The sequence below is a fragment of the Amblyomma americanum genome, chromosome 1, assembly GCF_052857255.1.
Source record: "Amblyomma americanum isolate KBUSLIRL-KWMA chromosome 1, ASM5285725v1, whole genome shotgun sequence".
NCBI classification, from domain to species: Eukaryota; Metazoa; Arthropoda; class Arachnida; order Ixodida; family Ixodidae; genus Amblyomma; species Amblyomma americanum.
This window is the reverse complement of record NC_135497.1, coordinates 193,442,749-193,456,917: the sequence shown is the minus strand read 5'-3', so window position 1 is coordinate 193,456,917 and position 14,169 is coordinate 193,442,749. Positions and strand designations below refer to the sequence as shown.

Sequence of the window (14,169 nt, the reverse complement as noted above, 5' to 3'; positions counted from 1 at the left end):
TACTCTTAAGGAGCTCGTCGCTTCCGGAAACGCTGGAATGCTGAGGCTTCCCAAAGGTAGCCACTATTATTAGGTCGAAGTGATTAGAAGTGTACCAAAAGCAGTCCAAACCGTCCAGCTGTTGGTATCTCCGGATGATTGTGCGCAAGAAAAAAAAGTAAAATAAAATTGAGGAAAAATACGGATGACCTCGCAGTTCGCTTGAGGCAGGAGCGGAGCGCACCTCGACAAACTCCGTGGCGCCGACCTCGCCGAACTCGTGCGCGTCCCAGGCGCCGAACACGATGGTCCTACGGGGCCGCCACGGGTGCTTCTTGCTCATGTACTGCTTGTTGATGATGTAGCAGAGGCCGAGCGCCTGCGCCAGCGCCGAACCTGGAGCCACGGCGCCGCCGCCCCACGAGTCCAGGGGCACGCCGAATACCACGTACCGGTCTGCGAGCACAGTAGGGGACAAACATGTGCATGACAGCTTACCGAGACGGTACGCTTTGTACCGCACGGGCGGTCGGCGGCCGCACAGGAACGTCCCGGGGGAACCCGCGAAATTTTTGCCGTCATTCGACGCAACATTTACGTGAGGCGTCACTTCGTGGAAAGCCCCGCGAACTTACACATTGTTTCCATAAAATGACGAGCATTTGCCTCCACTTTATGCCCCTTCTTCACAAAGTTGCTACGCTGCTGTAACAATGCGGGTGAAGCCGGGTATAGTACGGCACAGACCATATTAATTTGCGGTTCACCTCACTGTCGCTGTCGATAACCGGTGCAATGTCATTATCTGCACACTGCAGCAGATCCTGAACGCGCAGAATAGCTGCACTTCCTGCTAAAGGAAAAGCATTGCAGGATACTGGAAACTTATTCTCACTGTGAATCGCCGCTCGAGCGATGCTGTTTACTTAAGGAAATGTATGTTCTGCGTAAAAGTATTCAAAATTTTCAAACGTTGTTTTAGTGCGAGTGTTTTCTGCACAGTTGATAACGATTTGTGGGGAAAAAAGGGGCTTCTTACAAGGTGCCCACTTCACACCTTCTCAAACGACAGGACACACGTGCCAAAGCTGCCTTGATATTGCCTTGACTGCCTTGACACAATGCAATTTTCAGCAGTGACACTACGGAAGAAATAACGAGAAAAATTTTGATTGACCTGGTTCCACCTCTCCAGGGAAGAAAGCCAAGATGTTCTGGATGTTGCTGTCGTGGATGACGTTGTGAATGCTGACCGACAACCTATAAGAGGCAAGGAGAGAATGTGGGCGCGCAGAAATCAAGTCAAAATATTACAGAACATTGTTACAGCCCACAATACCTATGCCAGGCACTGTACGTAAGTAGAAACGAAGCTGCACGGCATAATACTCGACAAGTCAGGTGCGTCGAATGATGTGCTTTCCTTCGAAGCGAGCTTTGTTGCTTCATCAGCGGCTGACAGTGACGGGAAAAGAAAGCTCATACAAGGCAGAAAGCCGATTACGTACGCTCCAATCAAGCTGGCTTTTATTTAATTCAATTAGACTAATCAAGAATTCCATTTTACGCTGTCGCTACAGCCATTCAAGGCGGCCTTGTCCCTGTCTATTTTGTGCCGTTCTCAGAATCAGCTTTAGCTACGAACCAAATAGCCCAAACCAAAGTGCTACTTGAAGGTCGCTAATTGTAGAGATGAAAAAAAAAATTTCCTCACAGTGCAAGTCACTTAAGAGCTCCCACACTTTATCACGCTACGCTCTATCGCGCTTTATAGCACTTCGCAGGGTGCCTCACACAACTCAGGTCACGTACTGAAATAGAACGGCCCATCTTGTGCACAGTGAAGCGAACCTATTTTTGCTCCTAACGAGTTTGCAGACCCTGCCGAGCATCTTCCAAGAGACCGAACTCTGCGCGCGTTTGTTGCTCAGAAAAAGGAAGTATTGAACTAAAGATACGTATATTTTTATTTGTCGTTTTAGTGGCTGAAAATTGTCTGTTTTATCCTTACTAATAATGTCATAACATTAAAAATTTACTGCCACCAGGAATAAAGCGCGTTATTCATTAAAAAAAATTTATGCATGCTCACACCCGCGAACTGTTCTTCTATTTGTTTTTGAAATTTTATTTTCCTCTTTCCGAGTAACGCGCGCATTCGCACATGGTCAGTACACAATGGGCGCGACCCATTTGTAGCAGGACCAGGACGAACGTCCGGCGCAGATGCACAAAGTGTATAGCACTACATTCTCGTTTACCGCGTCTGTCATAATGCTAAGTGCTCTGTCGAAGTGTTACTCAGTGTTAAAAAAAAAGGACTAGACGTTCCGCCAATGATAACCTTAATTTTTAGTTTTTCAATTAAACAAACAGTTTGGGTTAATTTCCAACTCTGAGTTCACAGAAGATAGGAACGCAGGTTCAATCAACTGTTATTCCGCTAGTGTGAAAGCTCATGCGCGCGAAATTAGGATACCTGCAGCATGCATGCCTATAATTTGAACTTGGAGCTCTTGACGGCGCTTGCCGCTTGCTGCTGGCATGGACCGTCGAAGGTCGCGCAGTACAACTCTCGGAAAGCGTCTAACAGCGAATCTAACACCTTGCCGCTCCACACTTGGGCGCACGCTTCATTGCACGGAAAGGCGCCTAATAACCGCGGCGTCTTCTAAAACTGCGCAATGACAGTTCCGTACAAGCGCAGCAAATTTATGCTCACGTTGACGCGATTCTAAAGGCTTTAAATTCGAGTGAAATCAGCGGGTCCGAAATTCTAGTACACTCGTTTGCGACGACCTGCGACGACGCTGAGATAGCTTTACCCTGGCATATCGCGCCGTATCTTTAGGTCTTCGTGGCGGGGCACCATATACGGGACCACGTGCCAGCAGGGTCGTGAAAAAGTTTGCAGAGGCTGGAGTAGTGATAACGAAAACGTGGCCAGTGCCACGCACACACAGCACACTCACACAGCGGGTCTTTTGAGAGTCGCGGATACGTTTCCGACATTTCCTCCCTCTATATTTGCCAGCGGCCGCGCTGGCACTGATAACAGTATGTCGCCGCGGTTCTTTGACGTCGAACTGCAGGCGCTGACCAGAGACAAGGACCCGCGCCGAGCAACGTCCATCTGTCGCACGCGTGGAGCTTGAACTTATGGAGCCAGGCTTCCTATATGTTTTAGACAGGTACCGCAGTGGGGAGGCCATGCTGACCATACTCTGACTCTACACTGAGTTGCATAAGTTGCTGCTTTTCCGGGAAGCACGGAAGAATATGGGAAAAATTTGCCCCCCCCCCCCCTCCCCGCGCCCATTTGGGAGGCCACTGTTGCCCCCCCCCCCCCCCCCCCCATGTCCACGCCTATGCCGATGGCGCATCCAAGCACGATACAGAAGCTGACCGCGTCGCTGAGAGTCGCACCAAAGTATGCAGGTCGTCCCCGCGACGCGGGTATGCGCGACCACAAAGTGCGGCACGAACGACTGATGTTATATAGCGGGGCCTCGCTTCACACACGCGTTTATCGCAAGCCGTACACGAAGACAATACATATCTTTGTTCGCTGCGACAAACAGCAGTTCCAGGAAAAAGACGTCATGTGCCCAGGACCGTTCTCTGCCGTGACGTTTCTTCCATCTGCTTCCCTCTAGTTCATGCTCGTAAACACTCCGTCTTACGACTTGCTAGCGCTGAAGCGGGACCCAAATTTGGCGCCAGAAAATCTCAGACGGGACTAATGTTGAGCCTCTCCCTTGAAGACGGACTGGCGCAACCCTGTCACTTGGGCCACCTGGCGCAGAATAGCCGATGCCCGACCGGTCATGCATGCACCGCTTTAAAGCTTCGAGCATGCAGTGCTCGACTCAGTGGCACGAGCTTCCAGGAGTTCGCCTTTTGAAAGCCCCGTGGTCAGGATTGAAACGTCGGGCAGTTAATAACTTACTTTCCCTTGCTCGTGTCTCCAAGGTGGCACGGTACGCCGAATGCGGGCGCCCACTTGTCTGGACACTCTTTTCCCTGCAGGTTCCTGAAAACAGCGCGCGAGGTTGAAGACCGATGGACCCAAAATAAAAATACAAGGAGCAATAATTAAAAAATAAAATCTGCCGGATAAGTCGATTAAGCGACAGCGATAGCTGGAACGTACTCTCTTACTCTCAGGTGTGTGCTTATATCGAGGCGCCTTTAGCAAAGAAATAAAAGAAAATGAAAGATCTGCTGTGTGATTGCGAATTTAAATTACGAATCTTCGCTGTGTTCTCCGAAGATTAAGCTTGTTTTATGTGCTCTTTCATGCTACGCCCTGAATTTGTTCTCTTAACGTACATAATTCCAACTACGTCACCTTTGGCTGGGAGATCTGGAACGTCTCCTTCTCTGAGTGCAAATAGAAGCTCGCTTCGGTGCGCACTGCGCACGCGACAAACTTGCGAGTGTTGCGGGGCCTCTCACCTGAAAAGCTCCGCGGCGTCTTTGTTGTTGATGGGCTGGACCGCCAGCGTGGGCACCATGGTTTGCTCGATGGGCGCCCTGAACAGGTCGCTGATCGCGTCTGGGCACAGAGCGAATGGTGAGCGACACAAGCGCTAGGAACGCACGCGGACGGACTCGACTAAAGCTCCAAGTAATGCACAGGCACGCTCATAGTGGCACAGGTCGAGACCCCCAATAGAGCTCCTCTAAGCGAAGGCGTAAACATGCACGCGCGCATACGAGTGGTGCTGAAGGGAGCAGCTTTGTAATATTTCCGGTGCGCTTATATATGTCGCATTCCAAAACCATGAGCTAACCAGAGCTAGCGAGCTTAATCACCACAGCCGCAGTGGCTACTGCTCATCGGCACAGAATGCCTACAGGAAAGGGCCGCTCAACGGTGACTGTGCAAGTGCCCGCTGCCCATTCCCTCTACCCCATCTTGTCGGAATTCGAATAAGGTGGCGAGCGGCTGGGGCATATTTCCTCTTCGCTTGGTTTCAGCGAGGGCGCAAGATTATGAAATAAGCGCAGCAACATCAATGTCGCCAGAAAGTGCGTGCTTTGGATGTCGCCTTTCGCACGGCCTTCAACGCCACCAGCTGGACTTCGCACGAGCAAATACAAATGAGACAGGTCAATGCAACGCTGCCGCACATCTTAGAGCGAAAGCACCCGTACGATCACCAACACCGACCATGAGTCTTGTCTCTATATTTCTCGTGCCGTTGCCTATTAACAGCGACGCTATGTTCAGCTGAAAAGGAATCGAATAAATATCCATGACTGGGAGTCGAGCCCGCGGCGTCGCGAACAGACCAGCTTCGCAGGCCACTGCGCGAGAACACTAGGCTATCGCCGCAGCCGAACGCGCCTCGTGTTAAACTGCAACACACTGTCGCGCGGTGCATTGCACGTCGTCGTCTTCATCAACTTCCATCTGCGGGACGAACAGATCAGATCAGGTTAGGATCGATGAGAGCTTAAACATGAGTCTAATATTGTCTCCAGACGTGCCTCCGCCCAGCAAAGCAAAACCATGGGCCAACCGGGCTAAAAACATGCTTTCGGACGTCCTCTCGGTTTAACTACGTTGAAACCCTACTAATGTTTTTTTCGCCTTTCGCGTAAAATTGGGTTGTCGTCTAGAACGACACGGTATATATGGCGAGACCCCAAGTGCACGCTTCGAGGCTCCTTTTCGCCGCACTTACAGCGGGACGAGTAACCGGGGCTGGAGGGGTCTCCGATGTCGTGCGCGACGCGCACGCTGGAGCGGCGGATGGCCGTGTTGGGCATCCACCAGGACTGCGGGAAGGCGCTGGCGCCGCCCTCGGACACGTCGTGAGGGTCGCTGAAGAAGAGCACGGCCTGCACACCTTTCCTCTGCGCCGCGGTCACGGCAAGCCCGGGGCTCTCCGTGGTGCTGTAGCGGCACAACAGGGCGCCGCCCCACAGCACCTGGCCCACCGTCTTGGCCAGGTAATCCAGGTCCTCCGGGAAGCACCGGTTGCCGTACAGGATGGTCGCCTGCGCAGCGGATGGAAGGGGGGAGGTTGAGCAAAAGCAGCTCATTTCGCATAGTGTACACAGGCACACATGCAGAAACGAGTGCAGACGTTACGGTTAGGTCGCAGGAAGTTAATCTCGAATCGACAAAAGTTTGCAGGATGCGAATGCACGGTAAAGAATTTATTTAGACATGCGTTCTCCATCCGCTGGAACAAACACTAGCTTAGTGGCTAGCGAGGCAACGGACAATTACGTCTTTTTCCGCGAATCTGCGTCCCGCAAACATTTGTCCATCACACTGACTGTATGCGTGCGCCACTCAAGGCCAGGGCGACCGAAGGCTGCGACAATCGGGACCATCTTCTAGAGTACGTGATGAAGCACGTACAGAGATCAGGGCAACGCGCTCACCCTAAGCGTGCGTTCTTTTTTTTTTTTGCTTAACAGAACGGGCGGAATATATGTGCCCTTTTGAAATGCACAGTTTAGTGTTTCTTCATCGCATAAATTACACTTGTGAATTCAAAACTATCTTCGTCTTGCAAAAAACTTTTTTGTCAAGAAAGTTTGTGCGTTGTAGTGACAGCGAATTAAGACCAAAAAATATATACGTCGCATAAAAAGCTGGACGTCCAGAACAGGTGCTTGAGAAAAGGTCCGTATGGCGCTAAAATAAAGCAACATAAACTGTTGTTCAGGGAATGAAGGCCACCAAGCCTTACTGACTTGCTTATTACGCTTTGTAGAGGGCTAGACGCAAGATACAGCCAGTTTCTACCAGACTCCCTCCCACCTTACAGCGAAAATAACTGGAAGGTAGCTAAGCTCGTTATTTACACTAATTATTTGTTCAAGCCAAATTTAAGTGCATGGGTAAAGAATAAATGCACCATCACTCTTCTGTACCCTTAAATCTCGCATAGGCAATTTGAAGATGAAAACTACAGGGAGCTCCGACATACGCGATGAATGTACACGACACCGCAATCCTTTCGCCCGCGAAGATTCTTTCCACGCATATAGGCTGCTACGCAGTACTGTCTTTGAACCGCGGAAGATGCCGCAAAACGCGCATATGCTTCAAATACACTGAACAGTACACGGTCTGCAGCAAACCGGGCTAACAGCGCTCCTGCATAGCAGACTTTCCAGGAAGCTCAAAAACAATAGTGCCGCCGCATTGCACATATTATATTCAAAGCCCGCTCAGATGGAGAAACGGAATAGGGACAATATTCACGACACTAAAAGGCATACGCCCCGAAGGATCCCATTTGCTAGGCCAGCTTTCCCACACGGCTGTGCGCGAAGATGTGATGGAATCAGGGGAAATTCTTAATACCGCGAATCTGTGCTCACCTCGTGTTTTCCCTGATGCCGAAGAGAATGCGGCTTTCGTGATGACCGAAATGGGCAATTGTCAAGCTTTACAGTACTTAACCCTCGTTTGTCTGATGGCCCGTGCCGCGATCACTTGGAATTAAGGTTGGAAAACTGACTAACAAAAAAAAAAAACTCGTCGCGTTTGCAGCAATTATGTTCATAAATCCTGAAAAGACCTAAAGGACGCCTTCGCACTAAAAATTACATGTTGAACCTGATCTCTGGCTGTAGAAATCATGAGTTTGTATGGTCCGCGACTTAATACACCGATGTTCGCACCAGATCTCGCGTGCTACTGCGCTTGGAGAGATTTGAGTGCAGCCCGTGATTCTTACAGTAAACGTTCCAGCCCTCCCGTAAGCACTGTACGCCAGCTGAGGCCCGAGGTTCTTCCCCAAGACTGACGGCTCTTCGTCGCTGAAGGTGATGATAGCGTTGCCACTGCTGTCGACAAACTGCACCTGAAAAGTGAGCAAGGCAAGATGTGTACTGGACCGTACTGAGGCTGCAAATATGCGAGCTTAAATATGAAAGCAGAGGGATAGAACGAAACGTGCCTTTTTGGCCAGGCCAGAGTTTAAAAGCTAATTTCAAGCCACATTAAAGCATATCGGTCAAATGTTTAGGGGAATCCCCCAAGGTGGAGTAAATTTGTAATAAGGGAGTAATCACTCATTGGGCTCCACCCGAACGCAGCCACACGGCTACAAAGGAAAGCTTTTCTTTGAAACAGGTCAGCGCTAAAAACGACGATACGACACAGATGAGCGACACAGATGTCGTCGTTCTCTCGCCTTGTGTTCGTCTTTTGTAGCGCTGACCTGTTTCAAAGAAATGTTTAACCAACTAGCCCAGCACCAAGTTTTACTACAAGAAAGCTATACAGCTTTCTCAGAAACTACGCAGTTGAAGAAAAATTCGTCATGGCCTGGGGTTCGAACCCGGAACCACCGCTTCACGGAGCAGTCGCTTTACCAGCTGAGCTAACCGGGACGGCAAGCTTATGGTAGGGTGAGAGTGAATTGATCAATAACTCGAAGTGGGAACAGTGTTGGTGAGAGGTTTAGGGGAGTCCACCAAGGTGGACTACATCTGTAATAAGAGAGTAATTACTCATTGGCATCCACCTAAACGCAACCATGTGGCTACAAAGGAAAGCTGTACAGCTTTCTCAGAACTTCGCAGTTAAAGGTAAAAGAAAATTCGTCCTGGTCCGAGCTTCAGCGCAGTTTCAAGCGACACGTATCTATCACGATGGGAAAATTCTGAAAAGTGCGTGTTAAGCACTTTCAGTTTAGATTGTTCATTCTGGTTACGAGCCAAGATGAATGAAGATGCACGTAAAGGCACAGTTTACAAATAAGTACCCTGTTTGACTGCATTGATCCAAAAATGCTTTGAAGGTAGAAATGCTGGCTTTTGGGGGGTTTGCGAACTAGCCCATGCATGGTCGAACACTCAAAAACACACCGCATTCCACAGCGGAAAGAGCGTGTGAGCTTGCACGCATTTCAAGATATACGAGCGATTGAGTTCATGACAGGTCTTGAAGAGGTGGCTTGGAGCGCGCAAGTTCCAATGAAATGAAATGATAAAAACCGCTTGGGTGCTAATTAGTCTACTCAAACGCCTGTATGGGCGGTTGATGCTTAGGAATATCCTACTTGAGAACTGTGTTGATTGTCTTGGTTGTAAAATGAGATCATGTATGAATTATATCAGTCATGCAAAGAGAGTCATACTGCAGCACGCAATGCAACAAGCGCTGCGCGGCATGTGTTGAGATATTCCGGATTGAAAGAATGTTTTGGATGTTTTAACGCCTAATACTCCACCGCACAGGTGCTCGTGAAGGTTCTCGAAGCCCGAACATTTCCGCAAAGCGTAATTGCTTGCCATTCTAGACATGCTGCCACGAACAGAAACGCGCCCAGTGCAGTTGTCTGCTCGACTTGCCCAAGACACCCCTCAATTTCTGGTTGGGCCTTTAGGCAGTGAGGAAATTCAGGATTTTCGCAATTTCGGTGTCCTCTGTACAGCAGCCTATAGTTGCAGTGTGCAACGTTTTCTGACGCAAGAGTACTGAGTGGTTGGCCACCGCACGACTGTTGGTCATTCATTGGCATCCACCCAAGCGCAGCCATACGGCCACAAAGGAAAGCTATACAGCTTTCTCAGAAACTTCATTCAGGATGCGAAGCTTGAACTACGCTCATCGAATATGCCGACGACGAACAACATTAATTTCTTTATTTTTAATTTTAATTGGTTTTGGGGGGAAAGGAAATGGCGCAGTATCTGTCTCATATATCTTTGGACACCTGAACCGCGCCGTAAGGGAAGGAATAAGGGAGGGAGTGAAAGAAGAAAGGAAGAAAGGGGTGCCGTAGTGGAGGGCTCCGGAATAATTTCGGCCACCTGGGTATCTTTAACGTACACTGACTTCGCACAGCACACGGGCGCCTTAGCGTTTTTCCTCCATAAAAACGCAGCCGCCGCGGTCGGGTTCGGACGCTGGAATTAATTTTTTTATCCTCGGCAAAAACGTGTCTGTACTCATAGCCTGCTCGAGGGGTTGTTACCGCATAGTTACCCTGTTTCTGTTCGTTGTGCTTGGGTGAGAAAGGCTGACCACGTAGGTAAAGATCTTCGTGTGATTGAGCTTGTTGTCCTTCATGAATCTGTCGACGTAGATGGTAACCGGAGACTCTGTTTCTGTGCCGGCGATGTATCTCAGGTCTGTTATTGTCCTGCGTCAAAGCAGAATTTGAACGATTCATACATATGCGCAGCCCCAACATAAACATACGCGTCACCGCGCGGCATGTGCTCAAATATTAAAAGAGGTCCTTATTCTGAAGTTTCCACTTAGTGGCCATGTCGCAATGAGCGTAGCTTAAACTGGACGCGTCTTATTAAAGCGAAAATTTACTAGGCTATGTAGGCGGTTTTCTGTCATCAAAACATGTCCACAGCCATTGTGGGGAACTAGAAAGAGAACGTCTAAAAAGTGGTTATATAAGGAGGATCATGTGAGGATGCGGCGCAGAAAATTTGGCGACGATTGGATGAATAGTTAATTAACTAGAGCGAAAAATGTGCAAGAAGTGGTTGTGGCCGAACAAAAGTGGCGCTAATTTTGAAACGCCAGAAGTGTAGCACCACGTGACCGGAAGTGAAGGCAGAGCCAACGTGCGGCGCGAAATTTGAAATTTTGGAACGAAGCGTGGTGGGAATTAGACGAAATGCACAAATTTTGAGGCAAATAGGGGCAATAAAGGCAAAAAGGAGCAGTGATCTCGAATTTTTGTACCGCAAGACTGCAAATGCTGCCGCCGCCGTCTCGGATCGCGTTAAGTAGAAGCTCGCGCCATCTTTGAATCGAGCACAGTCTCCTGCTTCTCATGAACGCTTTAGTATTAATCGTAAATATTTGTGGCACAAGTTCTGCAATGCGCCCTTCAGCCGAGATGACGCTATGGAAAGATGCAACCGACACCTCCGCATATGGGGCTCCAACCAATCAGCGAAGACCAAAGTGGACATGTCTAGTTGGGGCACACGTCCAGAATACGAACCACAGTCGCCACCATCTGAATAATTACTGTTGTCCGCATGCAGAACGTACGAACTGCCTGCCGCATCCCTGCTATCACCCCCCCCCCCCCCCTTCTTAATATATTTTGACACGCATCATAGGAGGAATGCGACGGCGTGCATATATTCTTTATCCGGGGTCTGCATTACTTGAGGATGGTACGCAGGGACACTTCGGTGGGCAGGTCGACCTTGTACAACTCGTTGAAGACAGAGCTGCCGAATCGGGGCGAGTGGCTGAGCCGCTGCAGCAGATTGAGGTGCTCCTGCATCTTCTTGTCCAGCCGCGTCTGCCACGATGCGTAGAAGACGAGGATGGCCAGCAGCACCACAGCCAGCGTCACCACAAACACCCAGGTCATGATCCACTCCAGCAGGTTGTGCCGCTCCTTGCGGTACTGACGCGCCGCCATCACCTGCGTGTGCGCCGAAGGAGCCTGGTTCGCGCTGCTGTACACGAATTGTCCTCCGCACCAGAAGCCGCTTCAAACCAAAATGGCAGTGTGACCGAGTCGGTATGCCCAGGATTCGAAATTATCGCGCGACACAAGACACGGACACGAGGAGGAGGACAGGAGACATGAGCAGCACGCGTGTGCCCCCTGTCCTCCTCATGTCCACCTGCTTTGAGAAGCGATGGCGCGCTCGCCCGAGTGGAAGCCGCGAAGCATTCACGCGTTACGCTGAATCAAAGGTGCAGACCTGGCGGTCGGTCATGAAGGGCCAGGAAGGGGAGCGCGACCCAGACCGCGGTGACAGCGGGCTTATGGCTCCGGACATGCGTCGGGCCATCGGTGGGCCCGGGTACACGAACTGGCGCGACGGTGACTGCGGGGACAGCATGGGTGACATGGGGATCCGAGGCCGTGAGCCTGCCGGGGACACGGCGTACTGAGGCCGCATCGGCATCGGGGACACCGGCGCGCGCATGTACTGCTGCCCAGGCGGGGACGCGACGCCCGCAATTGGCGACATCGCCCCTGCGGACGGAGACAAGGCCGGCCGCTCGACGGAGCGCTGCCAGCGCGGACGCTCCTCCTCTTCGCGCTCCAGCCGTTCTAGTCGCTCCATTCGCTCCATGCGCTCACGCTCCCGCTCCAGCCGGTCCGGGGATATGGGCTCCTGCAGAAGGGCGCCAGTCAGCGGGCTTCGTGCGCTGAAAGCGGCGCGTTAAATCTTCCCTACTTGTCTGGCGCGTGGCCTTGGGCGTCTGTATAAAGTGCCACGTAAATTTATAAGCAAGCCCTTTATACACCGACTAAGAAAATAGTCAACCACGTGCCGGGGGTTTGGCACCAATGCTCAGTGTCTGCCAAATCAAGTTTGCCACGAATCACGGAGAAAGCGCTGCATTCAACTGAACAAATGTGCAACCAATTTCTGGTCCAATAGCGCGTGGAACTAAAGGCAGCGGAAAGTGGATAGCGTGCCGATGTTGACGCAGGCAAATCACCGAGGCGGCTGAGTGAAGCACGAGCGAGCATCAATGAGTTGTAGACAGAGGCAGCTCACAACTGACCCGTCCAGTGTGTGCGTTCAACTTGTTGGACCATTGCGCGCGAATGTGTTCGCGCACCTTTCGTAAGCTGTTTTTATTTCTGGTTCGGGACTTGCGTGTGAAAGAGCGGCGCTGACCAGTCCCAAAACAGTTTTAAGTGCGAAGACGCACGAGCAGCCAGCAGCGAATACTGTCCTGGCCTGCGATTTTAGTGACATGATGCCACACGCAGTAACGTGCAGGGACTGCGTCGTCTTGAGTGGAGCCGCCAGAAATTCTAGGTCGTAATGGGGCCGGCGTGGCGAGGGAGCGAACATTGTGCAGTCCGAATTGTGGATAACGCGCGCGGGCTGCGTTATCATTTTTACTTTTTATTATGTGACTGTTTGTGTGTATGTGTAAATATTGTTCATACTTCTACCCTTGTCCTTTCCCGGGCGCCAACTTGCAACTGAAGTTTATTGCACCAAACCCCTACATTTTATGCATCAACTAATCTCTTCCTGTGCCTTTATTTCCGCTGGCCGAAACTGGGCGCTTATGATAGTGGATAGCAATTTCAACGGCCATCCATACCTTTTCCCCCTTCGGTTTTTATGTTGTTCATAAACCACTACTGCTACCACTACGAAATGAACTCCCCATAATTTATGAAGTGCAGAGTTGCTTTCTTGTATGAAAGAGAGAGTCCTATATATTTTAATCTGCAATTTGGAAATACACCGTGCTCACGTATATCCAACGAACTGACCCCGGGAAGATCCTGTTAACTATGAATGGCAACGGCATGGTTCTCTGTTTCGGATGGCGTACACTGGAGCTGTAGTGTTGACTCCTTGCTGTTTGACATAAACAAGACGGAATCGAACACGACAGCTCACCGCAGCGCTTCAGTCGGCCATGTGTTTGTGAACATGATGTGCGGACGTAAGGAATTTTGCGCGGCGACAAGCTCGCAGCCACTGCTCAGAGTAAGAGTCGTGGCCTCCAGCGTTTTAGTGGCAGCCTAAAATCGCGCGATAAGAGTCGCGGGGCAGCGCTCGAGGAGCGAGAGAGCGTACCGAGTATCGCGGCTGCAGGGGCAGCGGCTGCGGTGGGGGCGCCGCCGGCTGCCGGTTGTCCTCGTCGAGCACCTCGACGTTGAGTAGCATGACGGAGCAGTCCCCGGCCAGCGCCGAGTCGTAGCTGACCTGCTTGGGCGGGCTGGTGGCCGACCGGGAGGCGTAGGCCGGCCTCTCCTCCTCGTGGAATCCGCTGGCGGCCGGGCTGAGCCGCTCTGCGCTCTGGCTGCCCATGATCTGCGAGTGCACCCGCACCAGGCGCCGCCTGGCCCACGGCAACATGGCTGCTTCTGCTGCAGACTCTCGCTCGAAGTCCTGGCTATGCCGCCGCCTCGACGCGTTCCTGCGCGCAGCTTTCTCTTCGTCGCGGCGCTCTTGGCGCAAGAAGCGGGGCGCGAGGTCCACGCGCTGCGCCGGGCTTCTGCTGCTTCTTCCACTGCGGACGCCCCCATGCGCTCGTTTTTGGGGGTATTTCTAGTGCAGAGAGAGACAATAAACATTTATTGCAAAAAAGGAGTCATGACCGGATTGTGGGCGAGGTCCTGCATGCATGCGCATTGTCATGGCAGATGCCATATACCTGACAGCTTAAAAGGTGGCCTAAGCGGTCGAGTGTGCGGCCGGTATATACGTCAGAGAGAAAGGAATAAGCTAGCGCCT

At 51.2% G+C, this 14,169-nt stretch overlaps 1 protein-coding gene across 1 annotated transcript in view; it reads right to left on the bottom strand.

The window, feature by feature from the left end:
- LOC144114423 (N-acetylated-alpha-linked acidic dipeptidase 2-like) overlaps nt 1-13,918 on the bottom strand; it is a 28,507-nt gene extending 14,589 nt beyond the window's left edge. The window contains exons 1-10 of the mRNA XM_077648155.1: nt 13,510-13,918; nt 11,653-12,072; nt 11,101-11,366; nt 9,947-10,103; nt 7,689-7,814; nt 5,673-5,988; nt 4,438-4,537; nt 3,929-4,012; nt 1,157-1,239; nt 224-435 (exon numbers count right to left, since the gene is read on the bottom strand). Coding sequence (XP_077504281.1) covers nt 224-435; nt 1,157-1,239; nt 3,929-4,012; nt 4,438-4,537; nt 5,673-5,988; nt 7,689-7,814; nt 9,947-10,103; nt 11,101-11,366; nt 11,653-12,072; nt 13,510-13,791 — 2,046 coding nt within the window. The 5' untranslated portion in view covers nt 13,792-13,918. The remainder of the gene's footprint in view (nt 1-223; nt 436-1,156; nt 1,240-3,928; nt 4,013-4,437; nt 4,538-5,672; nt 5,989-7,688; nt 7,815-9,946; nt 10,104-11,100; nt 11,367-11,652; nt 12,073-13,509) is intronic.
- Between the last annotated feature and the right edge of the window lie 251 nt (nt 13,919-14,169).